General features: G+C 46.3%; 1 protein-coding gene across 1 annotated transcript in view; it reads right to left on the bottom strand.

Moving 5' to 3' along the window:
* LONRF2 (LON peptidase N-terminal domain and ring finger 2) overlaps positions 1-17,982 on the bottom strand; it is an 80,992-nt gene that overhangs the window by 23,357 nt on the left and 39,653 nt on the right. The window contains exons 2-3 of the mRNA XM_040425089.1: positions 7,379-7,497; positions 5,017-5,139 (exon numbers count right to left, since the gene is read on the bottom strand). Coding sequence (XP_040281023.1) covers positions 5,017-5,139; positions 7,379-7,497 — 242 coding nt within the window. The remainder of the gene's footprint in view (positions 1-5,016; positions 5,140-7,378; positions 7,498-17,982) is intronic.

Here is a 17,982-nt window from a genome sequence, read left to right as displayed (position 1 = left end):
TGGCGAGTTCCTAGAATTTTTTATTTTTTGTCACAAGTTAGTGGAAAATGATGATTTTTTTTTTGATTTTTTTTTCATACAAAGTCTCATATTCCACAAACTTGTGACAAAAAATAAAAACTTCCATGAACTCACTATGCCCATCAGCGAATACCTTGGGGTCTCTTCTTTCCAAAATGGGGTCACTTGTGGGGTAGTTATACTGCCCTGGCATTCTAGGGGCCCAAATGTGTGGTAAGTAGGTAAATGACCTGTGAAATCCGAAAGGTGCTCTTTGGAATGTGGGCCCCTTTGCCCACCTAGGCTGCAAAAAAGTGTCACACATCTGGTATCTCTGTATTCAGGAGAAGTTGAGGAATGTGTTTTGGGGTGTCTTTTTACATATACCCATGCTGGGTGAGATAAATATCTTGGTCAAATGCCAACTTTGTATAAAAAAATGGGAAAAGTTGTCTTTTGCCAAGATATTTCTCTCACCCAGCATGGGTATATGTAAAATGACACCCCAAAACACATTCCCCAACTTCTCCCGATTACGGAGATACCAGATGTGTGACACTTTTTTGCAGCCTAGGTGGGCAAAGGGGCCCATATTCAAAAGAGCACCTTTCGGATTTCACAGGTCATTTTTTACAGAATTTGATTTCAAACTCCTTACCACACATTTGGGCCCCTAGAATGCCAGGGCAGTATAACTACCCCACAAGTGACCCCATTTTGGAAAGAAGAGACCCCAAGGTATTCGCTGATGGGCATAGTGAGTTCATGGAACTTTTTATTTTTTGTCACAAGTTAGTGGAATATGAGACTTTGTATGAAAAAAAAAATAAAAAAAAAAAAAAGCATTTTCCACTAACTTGTGACAAAAAATAAAAAATTCTAGGAACTCGCCATGCCCCTCACGGAATACCTTGGGGTGTCTTCTTTCCAAAATGGGGTCACTTGTGGGGTAGTTATACTGCCCTGGCATTTTCCAGGGGCCCTAATGTGTGGTAAGTAGGTAAATGACCTGTGAAATCCTAAAGGTGCTCTTTGGAATATGGGCCCCTTTGCCCACCTAGGCTGCAAAAAAGTGTCACACATGTGGTATCGCCGTATTCAGGAGAAGTTGGGGAATGTGTTTTGGGGTGTCATTTTACATATACCCATGCTGGGTGAGAGAAATATCTTGGCAAAAGACAACTTTTCCCATTTTTTTATACAAAGTTGGCATTTGACCAAGATATTCCTCTCACCCAGCATGGGTATATGTAAAATGACACCCCAAAACACATTCCCCAACTTCTCCTGAGTACGGCGATACCAGATGTGTGACACTTTTTTGCAGCCTAGATGCGCAAAGGTGCCCAAATTCCTTTTAGGAGGGCATTTTTAGACATTTGGATACCAGACTTCTTCTCACGCTTTGGGGCCCCTAGAATGCCAGGCCAGTATAAATACCCCACATGTGACCCCATTTTGGAAAGAAGACACCCCAAGGTATTCAATGAGGGGCATGGCGAGTTCATAGAAATTTTTTTTTTTTGGCACAAGTTAGCGGAAATTGATATTTTTAATTTTTTTCTCACAAAGTCTCCCGTTCTGCTAACTTGGGACAAAAATTTCAATCTTTCATGGACTCAATATGCCCCTCACGGAATACCTGGGGGTGTCTTCTTTCCGAAATGGGGTCACATGTGGGGTATTTATACTGCCCTGGCATTCTAGGGGCCCTAAAGCGTGAGAAGAAGTCTGGAATATAAATGTCTAAAAAATTTTACGCATTTGGATTCCGTGAGGGGTATGGTGAGTTCATGTGAGATTTTATTTTTTGACACAAGTTAGTGGAATATGAGACTTTGTAAGAAAAAAAAAAATAAATTCCGCTAACTTTGGCCAAAAAAATATCTGAATGGAGCCTTACAGAGGGGTGATCAATGACAGGGGGGTGATCAATGACAGGGGGGTTGATCAATGACAGGGGGGTTGATCAATGACAGGGGGGTGATCAGGGAGTCTATATGGGGTGATCACCACAGTCATTGATCACGCCCCTGTAAGGCTTCATTCAGACGTCCGGATGCGTTTTGCGGATCCGATCCATCTATCAGTGGATCCGTAAAAATCATGCGGACGTCTGAATGGAGCTTTACAGGGGGGTAATCAATGACAGGGGGGTAATCAATGACAGGGGGGTGATCAGGGAGTCTATATGGGGTGATCACCACAGTCATTGATCACGCCCCTGTAAGGCTTCATTCAGACGTCCGGATGCGTTTTGCGGATCCGATCCATCTATCAGTGCATCCGTAAAAATCATGCGGACATCTGAATGGAGCTTTACAGGGGGGTAATCAATGACAGGGGGGTGATCAGGGAGTCTATATGGGGTGATCACCACAGTCATTGATCATGCCCCTGTAAGGCTTCATTCAGACGTCCGGATGCGTTTTGCGGATCGGATCCATCTATCAGTGCATCCGTAAAAATCATGCGGACATCTGAATGGAGCTTTACAGGGGGGTGATCAGGGAGTCTATATGGGGTGATCACCACAGTCATTGATCATGCCCCTGTAAGGCTTCATTCAGACGTCCGGATGCGTTTTGCGGATCGGATCCATCTATCAGTGCATCCGTAAAAATCATGCGGACATCTGAATGGAGCTTTACAGGGGGGTGATCAGGGAGTCTATATGGGGTGATCACCACAGTCATTGATCATGCCCCTGTAAGGCTTCATTCAGACGTCCGGATGCGTTTTGCGGATCGGATCCATCTATCAGTGCATCCGTAAAAATCATGCGGACATCTGAATGGAGCTTTACAGGGGGGTGATCAGGGAGTCTATATGGGGTGATCACCACAGTCATTGATCATGCCCCTGTAAGGCTTCATTCAGACGTCCGGATGCGTTTTGCGGATCGGATCCATCTATCAGTGCATCCGTAAAAATCATGCGGACATCTGAATGGAGCTTTACAGGGGGGTGATCAGGGAGTCTATATGGGGTGATCACCACAGTCATTGATCACGCCCCTGTAAGGCTTCATTCAGACGTCCGGATGCGTTTTGCGGATCCGATCCATCTATCAGTGGATCCGTAAAAATCATGCGGACGTCTGAATGGAGCTTTACAGGGGGTTGATCAATGACAGGGGTGTAATCAATGACAGGGGGGGTGATCAGGGAGTCTATATGGGGTGATAACCACAGTCATTGATCACGCCCCTGTAAGGCTTCATTCAGACGTCCGGATGCGTTTTGCGGATCCGATCCATCTATCAGTGGATCCGTAAAAATCATGCGGACGTCTGAATGGAGCTTTACAGGGGGTTGATCAATGACAGGGGTGTAATCAATGACAGGGGGGGTGATCAGGGAGTCTATATGGGGTGATAACCACAGTCATTGATCACGCCCCTGTAAGGCTTCATTCAGACGTCCGGATGCGTTTTGCGGATCCGATCCATCTATCAGTGGATCCGTAAAAATCATGCGGACATCTGAATGGAGCTTTACAGGGGGGTAATCAATGACAGGGGGGTGATCAATGACAGGGGGGTGATCAGGGAGTCTATATGGGGTGATCAGGGGTGATCAGGGGCTAATAAGGGGTTAATAAGTGACGGGGGGGGGGGGTGTAGTGTAGTGTAGTGGTGCTTGGTGGGACTTTACTGAGCTACCTGTGTCCTCTGGTGGTCGATCCAAACAAATGGGACCACCAGAGGACCAGGTAGCAGGTATATTAGACGCTGTTATCAAAACAGCGTCTAATATACCTGTTAGGGGTTAAAAAAAACACATCTCCAGCCTGCCAGCGAACGATCGCCGCTGGCAGGCTGGAGATCAACTCTCTTACCTTCCGTTCCTGTGAGCGCGCGCGCCTGTGTGCGCGCGTTCACAGGAAATCTCGGCCATCGCGAGATGACGCATATATGCGTGACTCTGCGCAGGGCTGCCACCTCCGGAACGCGATCCTGCGTTAGGCGGTCCGGAGGTGGTTAAAGAGGACCTTTCACTTGTAAAAACATTGTGAACTAAGTATGCTGACATATAGAGCGGCGCCTGGGGATCTCACTGCACTTACTATTATCCCCGGGCGCCGCTCCGTTCTCCCGTTATGCCCTCCGGTATCTTTGCTCTGTAAGTTATAGTAGGCGGTGTCTGCCCTTGTCCTGTGGGCGTCTCCTTCTCCTAGGCTGTAGCGCTGGCCAATCGCAGCGCACAGCTCACAGCCTGGGAGAAAAAAACCTCCCAGGCTGTGAGCTGTGATTGGCCAGCGCTACAGCCTAGGAGAAGGAGACGCCCACAGGACAAGGGCAGACACCGCCTACTATAACTTACAGAGCAAAGGTACCGGAGGGCATAACGGGAGAACGGAGCGGCGCCCGGGGATAATAGTAAGTGCAGTGAGATCCCCAGGCGCCGCTCTATATGTCAGCATACTTAGTTCACATTGTTTTTACAAGTGAAAGGTCCTCTTTAAAAGAATCCGACACAATGAGAAACCTTGCAGAAAAACTTCTCTCTTCCACAGGTTTTGGGTGTACGGGTGAGAAACGTTACAGCTGCACCTTCTGCATTTGTATGTTTGACTGCAAGATGCTCATTGATGGTGAGATCAGGTCCACTGGCCATCGGCTGAGATATAAATATGACTAGTGCTTCTAGACACAAGAGCTTGTGCTTTGTCTTCAATTTATGCTTGGACCAGGGTTAGGAGGTTTCCAGATTTACTACATTTTACCATAAACCTGAAGCTGTATGGTTGACAGTGCGTATCAGTGCACACAAGGGTTTACGGCAGGCATCCTCAAACTACGGCCCTCCAGCAAAACTACAACTCCCAGCATGCCCGAACAGCCTACAGGTATCAGCCTACAGCAGGGCATTGTGGGAGTTGTAGTTTTACAACAGCTGGAGGGCCGCAGTTTGAGGATGCCTGGTTTACGGTGTAGGCACCAGTCACAAGTGAATGAAATTAATCAGAAGGATAACTGAAGACGATGCACAGACATGACATTCTCAGAGCTACCTTTTGTGCTTCCAACTTCACTAAACTCCATTCCGGGTTTAAGGCAACACAAAGCAGAAACTCCTTCAAAGCCTCCTCCGTCCTCCCCAGTGCGGAAAGCGCCTCTGCCTTGACATAATGTCCCTGCACACACAACAACGTGACATGCTTTAAAGGCGATTAACCAAGCATCTTGTACCACGCTTTCTAAAAATAATCCTCCCCATTAAACTGGCACACAGGATTACATTAACAGCAAAGGACATGATGTTCTCAGGAGACAAGATAATGTATTAATGAGGTCTTGCTTCTCACAAAGATAAGGAGATGAGAAATATGTGATGGCAAATAGTCATGCTGCAGATGTTGAGGCCTAGCTTTTGTAGACATGGCCGTCTCAGCACCCTGGTCAGTTAATATCAGCGAGCAACCTTGAGGGATGTAGCTTGTGATGTTCTCCTGTTCTCCTCTAATTTATTAAGAGACAGTTGCCTTTTATAAATTAAGAGCATCTCTGCCCCTCCGTGTACCAGAAACTCAAATGTAGAGGCGAGACGTGTAGACGTGAGCTGCTGTAATTTATAGTAAATCCAGCAGGGCATGGGAAGCCTAGCCCCTTCCTCACCACTTAGAAAAGTGACGTGACGCTTAAAAAGTTTCCAATTATGGCACAAATATGCCCTGAGCCATAATTTTTGACTTTTATGTACCTCAAAATAGTGGTGTAAGATCTTTAATAAGTCTCCCCCCCCCCCTCCCCCCCCTCAGTTGGACCAAGCAAAAGGTTACAAGAAAGAAAAAAAAGAAAGAAAGAAGAGTCGGAATAACATTGAGAGGAATTTCGAATGCACATGAGAGACACATGACTCGCACAGTAAAATGGCATTTTTGCAATTCTGGAAAGGAAACTGCACTAAAATCAGATTAGATAAGTGACGTGAAGCTCAAGAAGTCACCTATTATGCCCTGCGCCATAATTTGTGATTTATGGAAACTGCAATAAAAATCAATAACAATATTACATTTTCACCATAACCAGTTCTCTGTCCAGGATCTCCATATTGCTGTCAACCTACGTCTAAAGTCAACTTTTAGAATATGTCTATCGCTTTGGGGCGACTGAAGCTGTTGTGTGACCTTTTTGTTGCCCGAGCCTAGTCCTGTAAAATTCCTTTAATTAAACACTTGATAGTCCAGAAATTCTGATAACTGGCAGAACGACTGCAAGATAACCTGGAATTTTACATGATCGGCAGTGATATGCCCATACACATAAGATGATGGATCTATGATAGATATGATGGATCCATTATGATCAGCCATTTTCTTAAAGGGGTTTTCCGAGATTTTATCCTCAGGATAGGTCATCAATATCAGTGGAGGTCCAGCACCAAGGCTGATCAGCTGGTTGAAGAGAAGGCCATGCTCCGTGCCAGTGCAGCTTTCCCTTTATTATTTACCTGCTCGCCGTCGACATTGCAGCGGTGAGCAGGTGTAATTACAAGAAGCCATCCCGTTCACTACAATGGGATGACTCGTTCCTATACATGGCTTGTAATTACATCTGGAAAGGTAGCACTCACCATGGAGCACAGCCTTCTCTTCAAACAGCTGATCGGCAGGGGTGCTGGGTGTCGGACCCCGCCAATCTGATATTGATGTCCTATCCCGGGGACCCATTTAAGCTGCATTGACCTATAATGGGTTAGTCAGGTTTCCATCAGGTACACTAACATGAGACATTATACAGGTAATTTGGATTATCGGATGCACACAGAAAAGTATGTAATGTTCCTCTGAAAAGGAAAAGGTAGAAATTGGGCTTTTGGATTTCAAGATACTTGATCATTTGTTTTCAGAATCTATGATAGATATGATGCATCCATTATGATCAGTCATTTTCTTAAAGAGTATTTCTGGGATTTTATCCCCAGGGTAGGTCATCAATATCAGATCGGTGGAGGTCAAACAACCCTGCCGATCAGCTGGTTGAAAAGCGGCTGATTGGCGGAGGTGCCGGGTGTCGGACCACCGTCAATCTGATACTGATGGATACTGAAGGAACCCCCAGGAAGAACGCCTCCCCCCGAAAAACTGCTTTCTAATTAGAGGAGTTTATTAGTTATTTAGGCCTCTGTGTCTGATCTTGTGAAATGCCTCATTTACTATACACAGGGGAATGTTCACATGGTGAATTTTTTAAATGAGGATCTTGGCGTATTTACTGCTGAATAGGGAATGAGACAAAGCTGTGAGCAGATTCCCCAGCAGTGCAAACTGCAATAGAAATCATAGGGTCAGCTTCAGATTTCCGCTGCAGGTTCATGGCCAAAATACACGTCACATGCAGTTCTGCAGGGTGAACCAGCCACTACGTATGTACCTTAGGCCAGAGTGGTTGTTTTCTGCAGACCATCTCAGCATCATTAAGGGCTTGCTTGAAGTTCTTCATGGCCGAGTAGAGCTGAGCTCTTTGCACTGTTAACAGGGAGTCACGGGGAGCTGAAAAAAAAAATAAAGAATGAGCTTTATTTTTGTAGGTCAACCACAGAAAAAGGTACTTAAATATGCAGTGCTGGCACAAATGTGCCTATTAAAGGGGCTATACATGTTGGATAGGTGCATGACCTGCACCTATGCGAAGAAGGTGGGTCCGCCAACCTGCCTGGTGAGGCGGAGGTTGTATCCATGCAGAGACAGAATGGCGAGGAAACGACGCATTTGCGGGGCTCTCTCTACCATGGTAAAGTGGGCTGTGCTGTTTTCTTTAACTGCCGTAGCATTTAATGAGCTGCCACATCTCCATTCATTTTCTGTCTGCATGAGGCGGCTGACTCACCAGGAGGGTCAGGGGACCCCCTGTTCTCCACATATCTGCAAGAATCAGAAGTGAGACCTGTATTAATCAGATATTAAAGAGGTTATCCCATGTTTAATGCACAAAATGAAAATCAGACATCATATAGTAGATGACAATCTCTTTCTAACAGAGCTGGAACCAGCCCTGTACCTCACATGGATCCAGAGATCTCCCCATTCATTGCTCTGCTAGATTTATATCAATCGGACAGCTCAAGGGCAGTGTCCTCTCTGCTGCAGCTCATACGGTGTGTCCTCTCTGCAGCAGCTCATACTGTGTGTCCTCTCTGTAGCAGTTTTCTCCATATCAATTGAAAAATGGAACTGAGCAAGGTGGACAGAGAAATAAAGACAAGAACAAACAGCAGGTGGCGCTATACAGATGAATTTAAGTAAACAATGCAGTGACTATACTAGATTTTTAATTATGTGCAATTACAAAAGTATTCAGATCCAGGTTCTGGTTTGAAAATGGAAGAATATTTTTCGTGGGACAACCTATTTAATAGCATATCTAGAAAGGGTTCTTGTTAGAGTAGTAGTTTGAGACTTAAGAAATGTAGACTAAATAATTGGGGACTTACTTTAAGGGGTATTGCCATCATTGATATAACAATCTCTTCAGCGGGTGTCTGACCTCTGAGAAAGCAGGCAATACAGAGAACAAAAGGACTGAGCCGTTCTCCTGCACTTCTTGCTACCTGCGGTGCAGGTGAATGTTCAACCTGACTCAGATTCTGAATAGAAATCAGACAATGGAGCTACGTGTATGCTGGTTGATCATAGCAAACAAGAGCACAATCTAAACGCTATTATTGTATACCAGTTCATAATCCCTTTTTGCATGGATAATCTCTAAAGTGAGTGCTGCCGGAATTCACATACTATAACTATATATATATATATATATATATATATATATAAAGAAAAAGTTGGCAGCACCGAAAAATAGAAAATAAAAACTGAACGGGTGCTATGTCCTAACCTAGGGCATAGGCTGATAGACCAATATATAAATGGAAAGATGGACAGCACTCCAAAGCTATAAAATATAAGAAAATGTATTCACCCATGTGGAACAAAATAGCAGCAGAGACGTTTTGGCTCATCCATAGAGCCTTCCTCAAGGCTTGAGGAAGGCTCTATGGATGAGCCAAAACATCTCTGTTGCTATTTTGTTCCACATGGGTGAATACATTTTCTTATATTTTATAGCTTTGGAGTGCTGTCCATCTTTCCATTTTTATATATATATATATATATATATATATATATACACACACCAAGTCAGTATGTAAAGGTAGCCACAGCATTGACTAGTGTAACTTTATACAGCCTATTCTATATCAATGAGATTAAAATCGATTCAATGCGATTTCATGGGGTTACCTATGCAGTATTCCAGCTGTGACAAGTTATCCGCTATCTACAAAATAGAGAATAACCTTTAAGATTGCTGAGGGTCCTATCGCTGTGATCCCCACCGATCACAAGAATGAAAACTTAATACCCCTCGGGGACTGCGAAAATGAATGGAGTGGATAGAGGATAACTTAACAGGAACATCCGCCAATCAGCTGCTTGAGAAAGCAACGGCACGCATGAGAGCTCTGCAGCATTCTCGCAACTTACTAAGCACAGCACAATACGTAGTATAGCTGTGACGTCGCAGGCACTAATTGGCGATCTTTAGCGCTGCCCTAGCCTGTTAAACAGCCTAGGGCAGCGCTAAAGACCGCCTATTTGTGCTAGTGATGTCAGTGGGCTCACGGCTAGGCAGAAGCCTCCGCCTAGCATACGCATGAGATGCCCAATACATCACAGGTAGTTAAGAAAAAGCCCTTGCCCTGCACAATGCAGGGCAGGGCAAGGGGGAGCGTTGGAGCAGGAAATGCCCCAATGCTCCACCTATACATGGTAAATCGGTGAAGGGGAGCTTATGTCCGGGTTCAGAGCTGAACAACCCCTTTAAACAGCTGATCGGCAGGGGCTCTGGCTGCCGGACTCCATCCAATCAGATTTTGATCACCTATCCAACAGGACAGGTTTAAAAAAGGACAAGTTTAAAAAGTGTCAGAAGACATATTTAAGCTACACTAAACCTACAGCCAGACACATGACAGTAAGGAAGAAGGGAATATGGGACACACAGAGATTTCCTTTTTTTTTTACTGAAATATAGGATCAATGTAAATGAGATTAACAGAGGAGGTTCTGGAATATGCTATACCTTTTATGAGCATTTTCTATGTTTAGTTTTCCTTTAATTGTCTTCTATTTGTCACAGTTCCGTTCATTTCAAAGCATGGTTAAGAAACAATGTGTAATAGTGACACGGTTCACACACTTCTCTCCAGCTAAATATAGAGTCACGCTCCCCATTATGCGGAGCAGGCAGCAGAATGCAGCTATTCTTCATAATCAATAGGCTCTCCGCAAGGCAGGCCGTCCTATATTTAGACAAGAAGGAACCCCGCACAGCAGCGGCAGAGCCTGCCAATAATTACACTGTCATTTAACAGGAGGTCAAACTATGTAACAAAATTGGTCATGTACATTGCTAGAAATAGTGGCTCTGTGTTTACCTGGCAATTAAATCCTGGAGGGGAAGCTTTTTTGGATGTGCTGGCTTATTTGCAATTTACAGAGGCTTATTTATAGCCTTTGTGGAAAATCCCACCCAGTGACCCATATTGTATGGTCCAGGCAAAAATTAGGGCACAGTCAGGGGGTGATGAAAAATTGCAAAATAAACATTACGTACCTGTTGAATCTACCATTTGGGCTCTCCCTAGTAGTCTTTCTTTACAGGGCTGTACTGCTAACATTATATCAACAACAATTGGCTGCTGCAGCCAATCACTGCCTATAAAAAGGTACACTGTTGAAGCCAGAAGCAGGTTGCTGTGGTCAAGTGTTGTCAGTACGGCAGCAGTGCTGTGGCCCTGTAAGCAAAGACTGGCTGGAGGGACTCAAATAGCAGCACTGGAGGAGGGAGGGATTCAACAAGCGAAGTCATTTCTTCTTTGTCATTTTAGGCTTCAACTGACTTGTGCCCTTATTTTTGCTAATCTCAAGCAACTCCTTTAAGGTGTTTCTGAGCATCCAGATATGGAATTTAAAAAAAAATTATATCGTCATCAGGAAACAATATAAATAGTATGTGACCATTATCAGTATGCATCTCTTATTGTGTAAAGGCCAAAGATTCCTTTCCCAATAACTGCCCTGTCTAAATTCACCACATGAAATCATCATTTGCAGGCAAACAATGAATATATATGTGAAATATATTTTATTAGGAAAATATGTGCATTTTTATTAGAAAACAACCTATAAAGTGTCTCCTTAGCTTCACTGAAGATACCTATGTGTAACATACAGAGGCAGGCTTCTCAGTCTGCCTCTTATCTCCCTACCAAGCTCTTTTTACATATTTCTGACCTGTTCCTGTCTATCTGACTTGCTGCCAGCACTGATTGAAGGCAGCTCTTCTTACTTCCATCTTATTTGCACTTCTCTTTTGGTTACTGAGCAAAGGGAAGAGAGAGGAAAGCAGGACTGTAGTGATCAGCACTGACAGTAAATATACAGGAACACAAAGTCCACTTACTGTCAGCACTGATCGCTCCAGCCTTGCTCCTCTCTATATTCATTTAGGTACAGATTTAAACATTTTTTCGCAGCCACAGACCTTAAAGGGCTTTTCCAGCAGTTTTATAAAATTCTCAGGGGCGCAGTCTTAATAAAAAGAAAAAAAGCTTAGATGGGGTCCTAGGGTTGGACGATATCAAAAATATTCCCACGATAACGATATTAAGAAATTTATCGCGATAACGATATATATCGCGATAAATGCCCATTTAGAAGAAAAAAACACTTGGGGCCACAAGGAGACATTATACTGTATGGGGTAGCCACAAGGAGACGTTACACTGTATGGGGGGCAACAAGAAGACGTTACACTGTATGGGGGGGGGGGGGGCACAAGGAGACGTTACACTGTATGGGGGCGGCCACAAGGAGACGTTATACTGTATGGGGGCAGCCACAAGGAGACGTTACACTGTATGGGGGCAGCCACAAGGAGACATTATACTGTATGGGGTAGCCACAAGGAGACGTTACACTGTATGGGGGGCAACAAGAAGACGTTACACTGTATGGGGGGGGGGGGGGGGCACAAGGAGACGTTACACTGTATGGGGGCAGCCACAAGGAGACGTTATACTGTATGGGGGCAGCCGGGCAGCCACAAGGAGACGTTACACTGTATGGGGGCAGCCACAAGGAGACGTTACACTGTATGGGGGCAGCCACAAGGAGATGTTATACTGTATGGGGGCAGCCACAAGGAGACGTTATACTGTATGGGGGCAGCCACAAGGAGACGTTACACTGTATGGGGGCAACCGGGCAGCCACAAGGAGACGTTATACTGTATGGGGGCAGCCACAAGGAGACGTTATACTGTATGGGGGCAGCCGGGCAGCCACAAGGAGACGTTACACTGTATGGGGGCAACCGGGCAGCCACAAGGAGAGGTTACACTGTATGGGGGCAGCCACAAGGAGACGTTACACTGTATGGGGGCAGCCACAAGGAGCCGTTATACTGTATGGGGGCAGCCACAAGGAGACGTTATACTGTAGGGGGGCAGCCACAAGGAGACGTTATACTGTATGGGGGCAGCCACAAGGAGACATTACACTATATGGGAGCAGACGGGCAGTTCCTCAGCCTCTGATCAGCCCCCCCCAGCCTCTCCCTCTTATCAGCCCCCTCTGGTAACCCCCCCCCCTAGTATTAATCATTGGTGGCAGTGGCCACAGGGTCCCCCTCCCCATCATTGGTGGCAGTGCCCCTTCCCCCCAGTATTAATCATTGCTGGCAGTCGCCACCGGGTCTCCCCCCCCCATCATTGGTGGCAGTGGGCAGTGCACCCCCCCCCCCCCCAGTATTAATCATTGGTGGCAGTGGCCACAGGGTCCCCCTCCCATCATTGGTGGCAGTGGGCCCCCCCCTCCTTCCCCAGTATTAATCATTGGAAGCCACAGGGTCTTCCCCCCGATCATCGGTGGCAGTCGGCCCCCCCTCCTCCCTCCCCAGAATTAATCATTGGAGGCCACAGGGTCGTCCCCCCATCATTGGTGGCAGTGGGCCCCCCCTCCTCTCTCCCTCCCCAGTATTAATCATTGGAGGCCACAGGGTCGTCGTCCTCCTCCTCACCCCATCATTGGTGCCAGTTTGCAGTTCCGATCGGAGTCCCAGCAGTGTAATGCTGGGGCTCCGATCGGTTACCATGGTAGCCAGGACGCTACTGAAGCCCTGGCTGCCATGGTATGTTAGTGAGCAGCATTATACTCACGTGCGTCGTGGCCGCCGGTCGCTCCTTCTTCTGTCTGTGCGGCGCATTGCTAAGGCTTATAGCATTAGCAATGCGCCGCACAGACCTATGAGAAGAAGGAGCGCCCGGCGGCCACGACGCACGTGAGTATAATGCTGCTCACTAACATACCATGGCAGCCAGGGCTTTAGTAGCGTCCTGGCTACCATGGTAACCGATCGGAGCCCCAGCATTACACTGCTGGGACTCCGATCGGAACTGCAAACTGGCACCAATGATGGGGGGACGACCCTGTGGCCTCCAATGATTAATACTGGGGAGGGAGGGAGGAGGGGGGCACTGCCCACATTCCCGGCACCCGACCTCTGAGAGGACGCTGTGATCACCTGAGGGGGTTAATTGCGCGGATCACAGCGTCCTCTCAGAGGTCGGGTGCAGGAAATGCGAGTGACAGAATTCCTTCCCTCCCCCACGCCGGCCGAACTGCTAAGAGCGCCGCCGCAAGCAGCCAGCAGGTATCGGGGACATTTGCACGAGTAGAAGTACTCTGCAAATGTCCCGTATCGGTTCATGCTGGGGCGGGCGGCTGCAGATTTAGAAGCGGTCAGCGTACATGACCGCTCCTATGACGTCACGAAATACCGCGGTATTTACGAAACGGCGATATCGCCGTTTTTTTAATACCGCGGTATATCGTGATACCGGTATATCGCTCAACCCTATGGGGTCCTAGGTTTGAATCTGATCCAAGGACATCATCTGCGTGAAGCCTGTATCTTCTACCCGTGTTTGAGTGGCTTTTCTCCAACACTCCAAAGGCATACTGGAAGGAAACTGGAAGAGCCAGTGGTGGGCGCTCCCTCATGCAGTATCTTCTGAACCATTCGGGTGAACCCTGTAAGACAGTGTTTTCCAAGACCAGGAACAACACTAGTGAAAAATGAAGTTCCTCCAAACCATGGGGAAAACCAGGCTGCTGCGTTTGTTCGCCGGACATATCATGGAGGGGGCCGGAAGGAGGAAAATCTCAAGGTAAGAGCAAGGAAAAAACAGGGCGCTGCACCAGAGACTTTTAGAGAAAAAAATGTTTATTAAAATAATAAGAACCATAAAACATAACAGGGCTATGCTTTTCGGTGGCTGTCCACCACTTTAACTTTATTTTGCAGTGTGAGCACTAGTCTCCAGGAGCTTCTCTATGACAACTTCCCCACTCTCTCCTCAGTTAGTGGCATTCTGAAACCTGGAACAAAGTTTTGGCACATGGACAGAATTTGGGGGCGAATCTGGCACAGGAGTTACGATATTCCAAATTTATAAAAGGTCCATGCACTTGAATTATAAATCAAGTCTGATAAAACAGAAAATGAATATGATTTTTTTTTATAAATGAAGGAACCTGAAGAATACATATCCTATGCCAAGACACGCATTTCCCTGCCCTTACAAGTTTTATATACATACTGTGTGCTGTGTTTTATAGTTATTATCTTTTACCTTTCTTTATTCACAGACTGAATTATATTTTTTGACGTAGAATAAATTACAACCTGCAGACAAAAAAGGGTGTCAGTTCCTCACCTACTAGAGCTACAATTACCTCAGCAAGTCCTGAGTCCAAGAACGTACATGACCTCCGCCATTCCCTGCAGGCTGACTAACAATGTGCGTGGTTGGAGAAGAATATTATATTTATGCTGCATTTCATTCCAGTGCAATTTTGGTATGGTCACACGAAGAGGATTTTTCGTAGCAAAAACACACTATGTGTTGCAAAGGATGAAATCAATGGTGGAAATCCAGAGTATAAATTGACATGCTGCAGATATGCGCTGGTGATTTTTTTTCCCACTGTGAGTGGATGAGATTTGCTGAATACAGATTTGATGCTGCACATCTATTGGTGGCATTTTTTTGTTTGATTTCTTTTATTTTTTTAATACAGTATGTAAATAAGGTTTTCAGTGCACCGTGAACAGGACCACCCCAGTTGGTGTATCCAGCATTCCCTGTCTCATCCGTACCCGCTCTGAAATCTCAGCGAGTGTCAAACATACAAGATGGGGAGGCTCCGGGTAACAATACCAGTGGAGGGATTGTGCCCACGGTGCACCAAAAACCTTATTTGCATAAAAATAAAAAGAAGCATTTCTCAGAATTAGAGGACTGGAATTTAACAAGAAAGGTATGGATACTGTATGTTTTGGAGCCCCTACCCTAAACCTTGAAACCAATGTTAGAGGTAAAAGGCGCCTTTTAAGGCCTCATGCACACAACCGTTTTTTTTGCGTTCCGCAAAACGGATTTTCGTTGTTCCGTGATCCGTGACCGTTATTTCTTCCGTGGGTCTTCCTTGATTTTTGGAGGATCCACGGACATGAAAAGTGAAAAAAAAAACTAAGTCAAGTTTGCATTGAAAATGATAGGAAAAACGGACACGGATCACGGACACGGATGACTATCTTGTGTGCATCCGTGATTTTTCACAGACCCATTGACTTGCATGGGTCTGCGAACCGTTGACCGTGAAAAAAATAGGACAGGTCATATTTTTTTCACGGCCAGGAAACACGGATCACAGATGCGGCTGCCAAACGGTGCATTTTCAGATTTTTCCACGGACCCATTGAAAGTCAATGGGTCCGCGAAAAAACGACGGAAAACGGAACCACGGACACGGATGCACACAACGGTCGTGTGCATGAGGCCTAAGGCTACCTTCACATCTGCGCTAGCAGTGTTCCGGTAGAAAATGGGGGATCATCTGGGCACAAAACGCAGTATGCAGCGGACTGTGTGCGTCGGGTTCTCCGCCTGTCAGCCAGATGCGAACAGAATGTCTGCCGGACCCCATTATACTTTAATGTGGTCGGCGGACATTCTGCTCACATCCGGCAGCGCCGTATTGGGTTCATTCCGGCAGGCTGCTCTCTGACGGATCGAAATATGCAGATGAGACAGTACTATATTTCCTCACTGCCTACAGGACGTGTATTTCAAAGATTTCTTCATCATTAGAATAACAAACAAAAAAAAAAAATCGTCAATGGTAAGACAATATTCCACACTCAAAAGCAGATGATGTGTATGATACATGCAGAAAAACACGAGCGAGCACATGCTGGAGAAATCTGGTTGCCAGTTATGACTGTGAAAACAAGTTACAGAGAGCGTTGTGACATGGAGCACATAAAGCATAGGAGTTAGCATTGGACAGCACATGACATGAAACCTTCTTCCCAGTGAAACTGCAAAATGCAAAAAAGCCGCCACTGTAATCTTCTCCAGTAAAGTGCTGAGCGTTATACAGTAGATTACAATAATATGCAGAACCCCACAGCTCATGCAAAGCCCTGGCCAGTGACTAAGACTCTTAAGAGGCTGTCTCTAGGTAACTAGGCCGAGGCAGTTCTCCTTTCTGAGGACACGTGTGGCAGATGGAGCAGCAGGATAACAAGCACGTTTCCAGCAAAAACGTGAATATCAAGCAATCATTTCAAGGGGAGGCAACATACTATAGGACAGTGGTGGCAAACCTATGGCACGGGTGCCAGAGGCGGCACTCAAAGCGCTCTATGTGGGCACCCTCACCGTGGAAAAAGTCTATGCTGTACCAATATGTCTTCAACTTTTCCTACCATTCATCAGCGCAGGGCGCACTATGAACGGCACAGGCAGCGCACTTAATGTAGGCAGGCTATTATAGCTAAATGATACAGTACATGGAACATATCCTATATTGGCCTGTAGGATTCAGGTTAACTTGCCGTGTTGGCACTTTGCGATAAATAAGTGGGTTTGGGTTGCAGTTTGGGCACTCTGTCTCTAAAAGGTTCACCATCACTGCTATAGGAGGTTCTACTAGACGGGAAATGCACAAACGGATGAAAAAAGTAGAAGGTCAACCTCAAAGCTCTAGAAAGTAAACAGTCACAAAACTCATACAAAGTACAGGGTGTGATCCTGTCTCCGGCTGCTGGGTTTCAGCGGCGCACTGCGCAAAACTTGTGCGATCCCGGCCGCACTGCAGCCTGTCAATCTAACAAAAGAGGGGACGGTTAGGGTACTCTCACACTAGCGGCAGGACGGATCCGACAGGCTGTTCACCCTGTCGGATCCGTCCTGCCGCTATTTTGCCGTGCTGCCGGACCGCCGCTCCATCCCCATTGACTATAATAGGGACGGGGCGGAGCTCCGGTGCAGCACGGCAGTGCACGGTGAGAGGCCGCCGAACTAAAAAGTCGGATATGCAGTACTTTTAGTCTGGCGTCCTCTCACCGCGCACTGCCGTGCTGCGCCGAAGCTCTGCCCCGTTCCCATTATAGTCAATGGGGACGGAGCGGCGGTCCGGCGGCATGGCGAAATAGCGGCAGGACGGATCCGACAGGGTGAACAGCCTATCGGATCCGTCCTGCCGCTAGTGTGAAAGTAGCCTTAGCAGGCGTGCTTACCTTGACTTCAAGCTGACTGGCAAGATAGCGCTTAAAACATAATTTGGAGCATCAGACTACCGGATCAAATGAGTATTACACTCACCGGTAATCTGGTTTCCTGGAAGTCTCCATGACAGCACAAACTGAGATTGCCTTCCTCTGATAGGACAGGAAAAAGTACACAGAGAGGTTAAAAACCCCGCCCCCACCCCTCATCGCCAGTGTATTATAACAGGACTAGGACAAGGGGTAGAACATAACTAGTCAAAATAGTCTATTGAAAAAAAACAAGGGCGGGACAAAGTTGTGCTGTCATGGAGACTTCCAGGAGACCGGATTACCGGTGAG

This window comes from Bufo bufo, chromosome 3, assembly GCF_905171765.1.
Source record: "Bufo bufo chromosome 3, aBufBuf1.1, whole genome shotgun sequence".
In the NCBI taxonomy this organism is placed as follows: Eukaryota; Metazoa; Chordata; class Amphibia; order Anura; family Bufonidae; genus Bufo; species Bufo bufo.
Note: the sequence above shows the minus strand (reverse complement) of the source record. Positions and strands in the feature narration are given on the sequence as shown.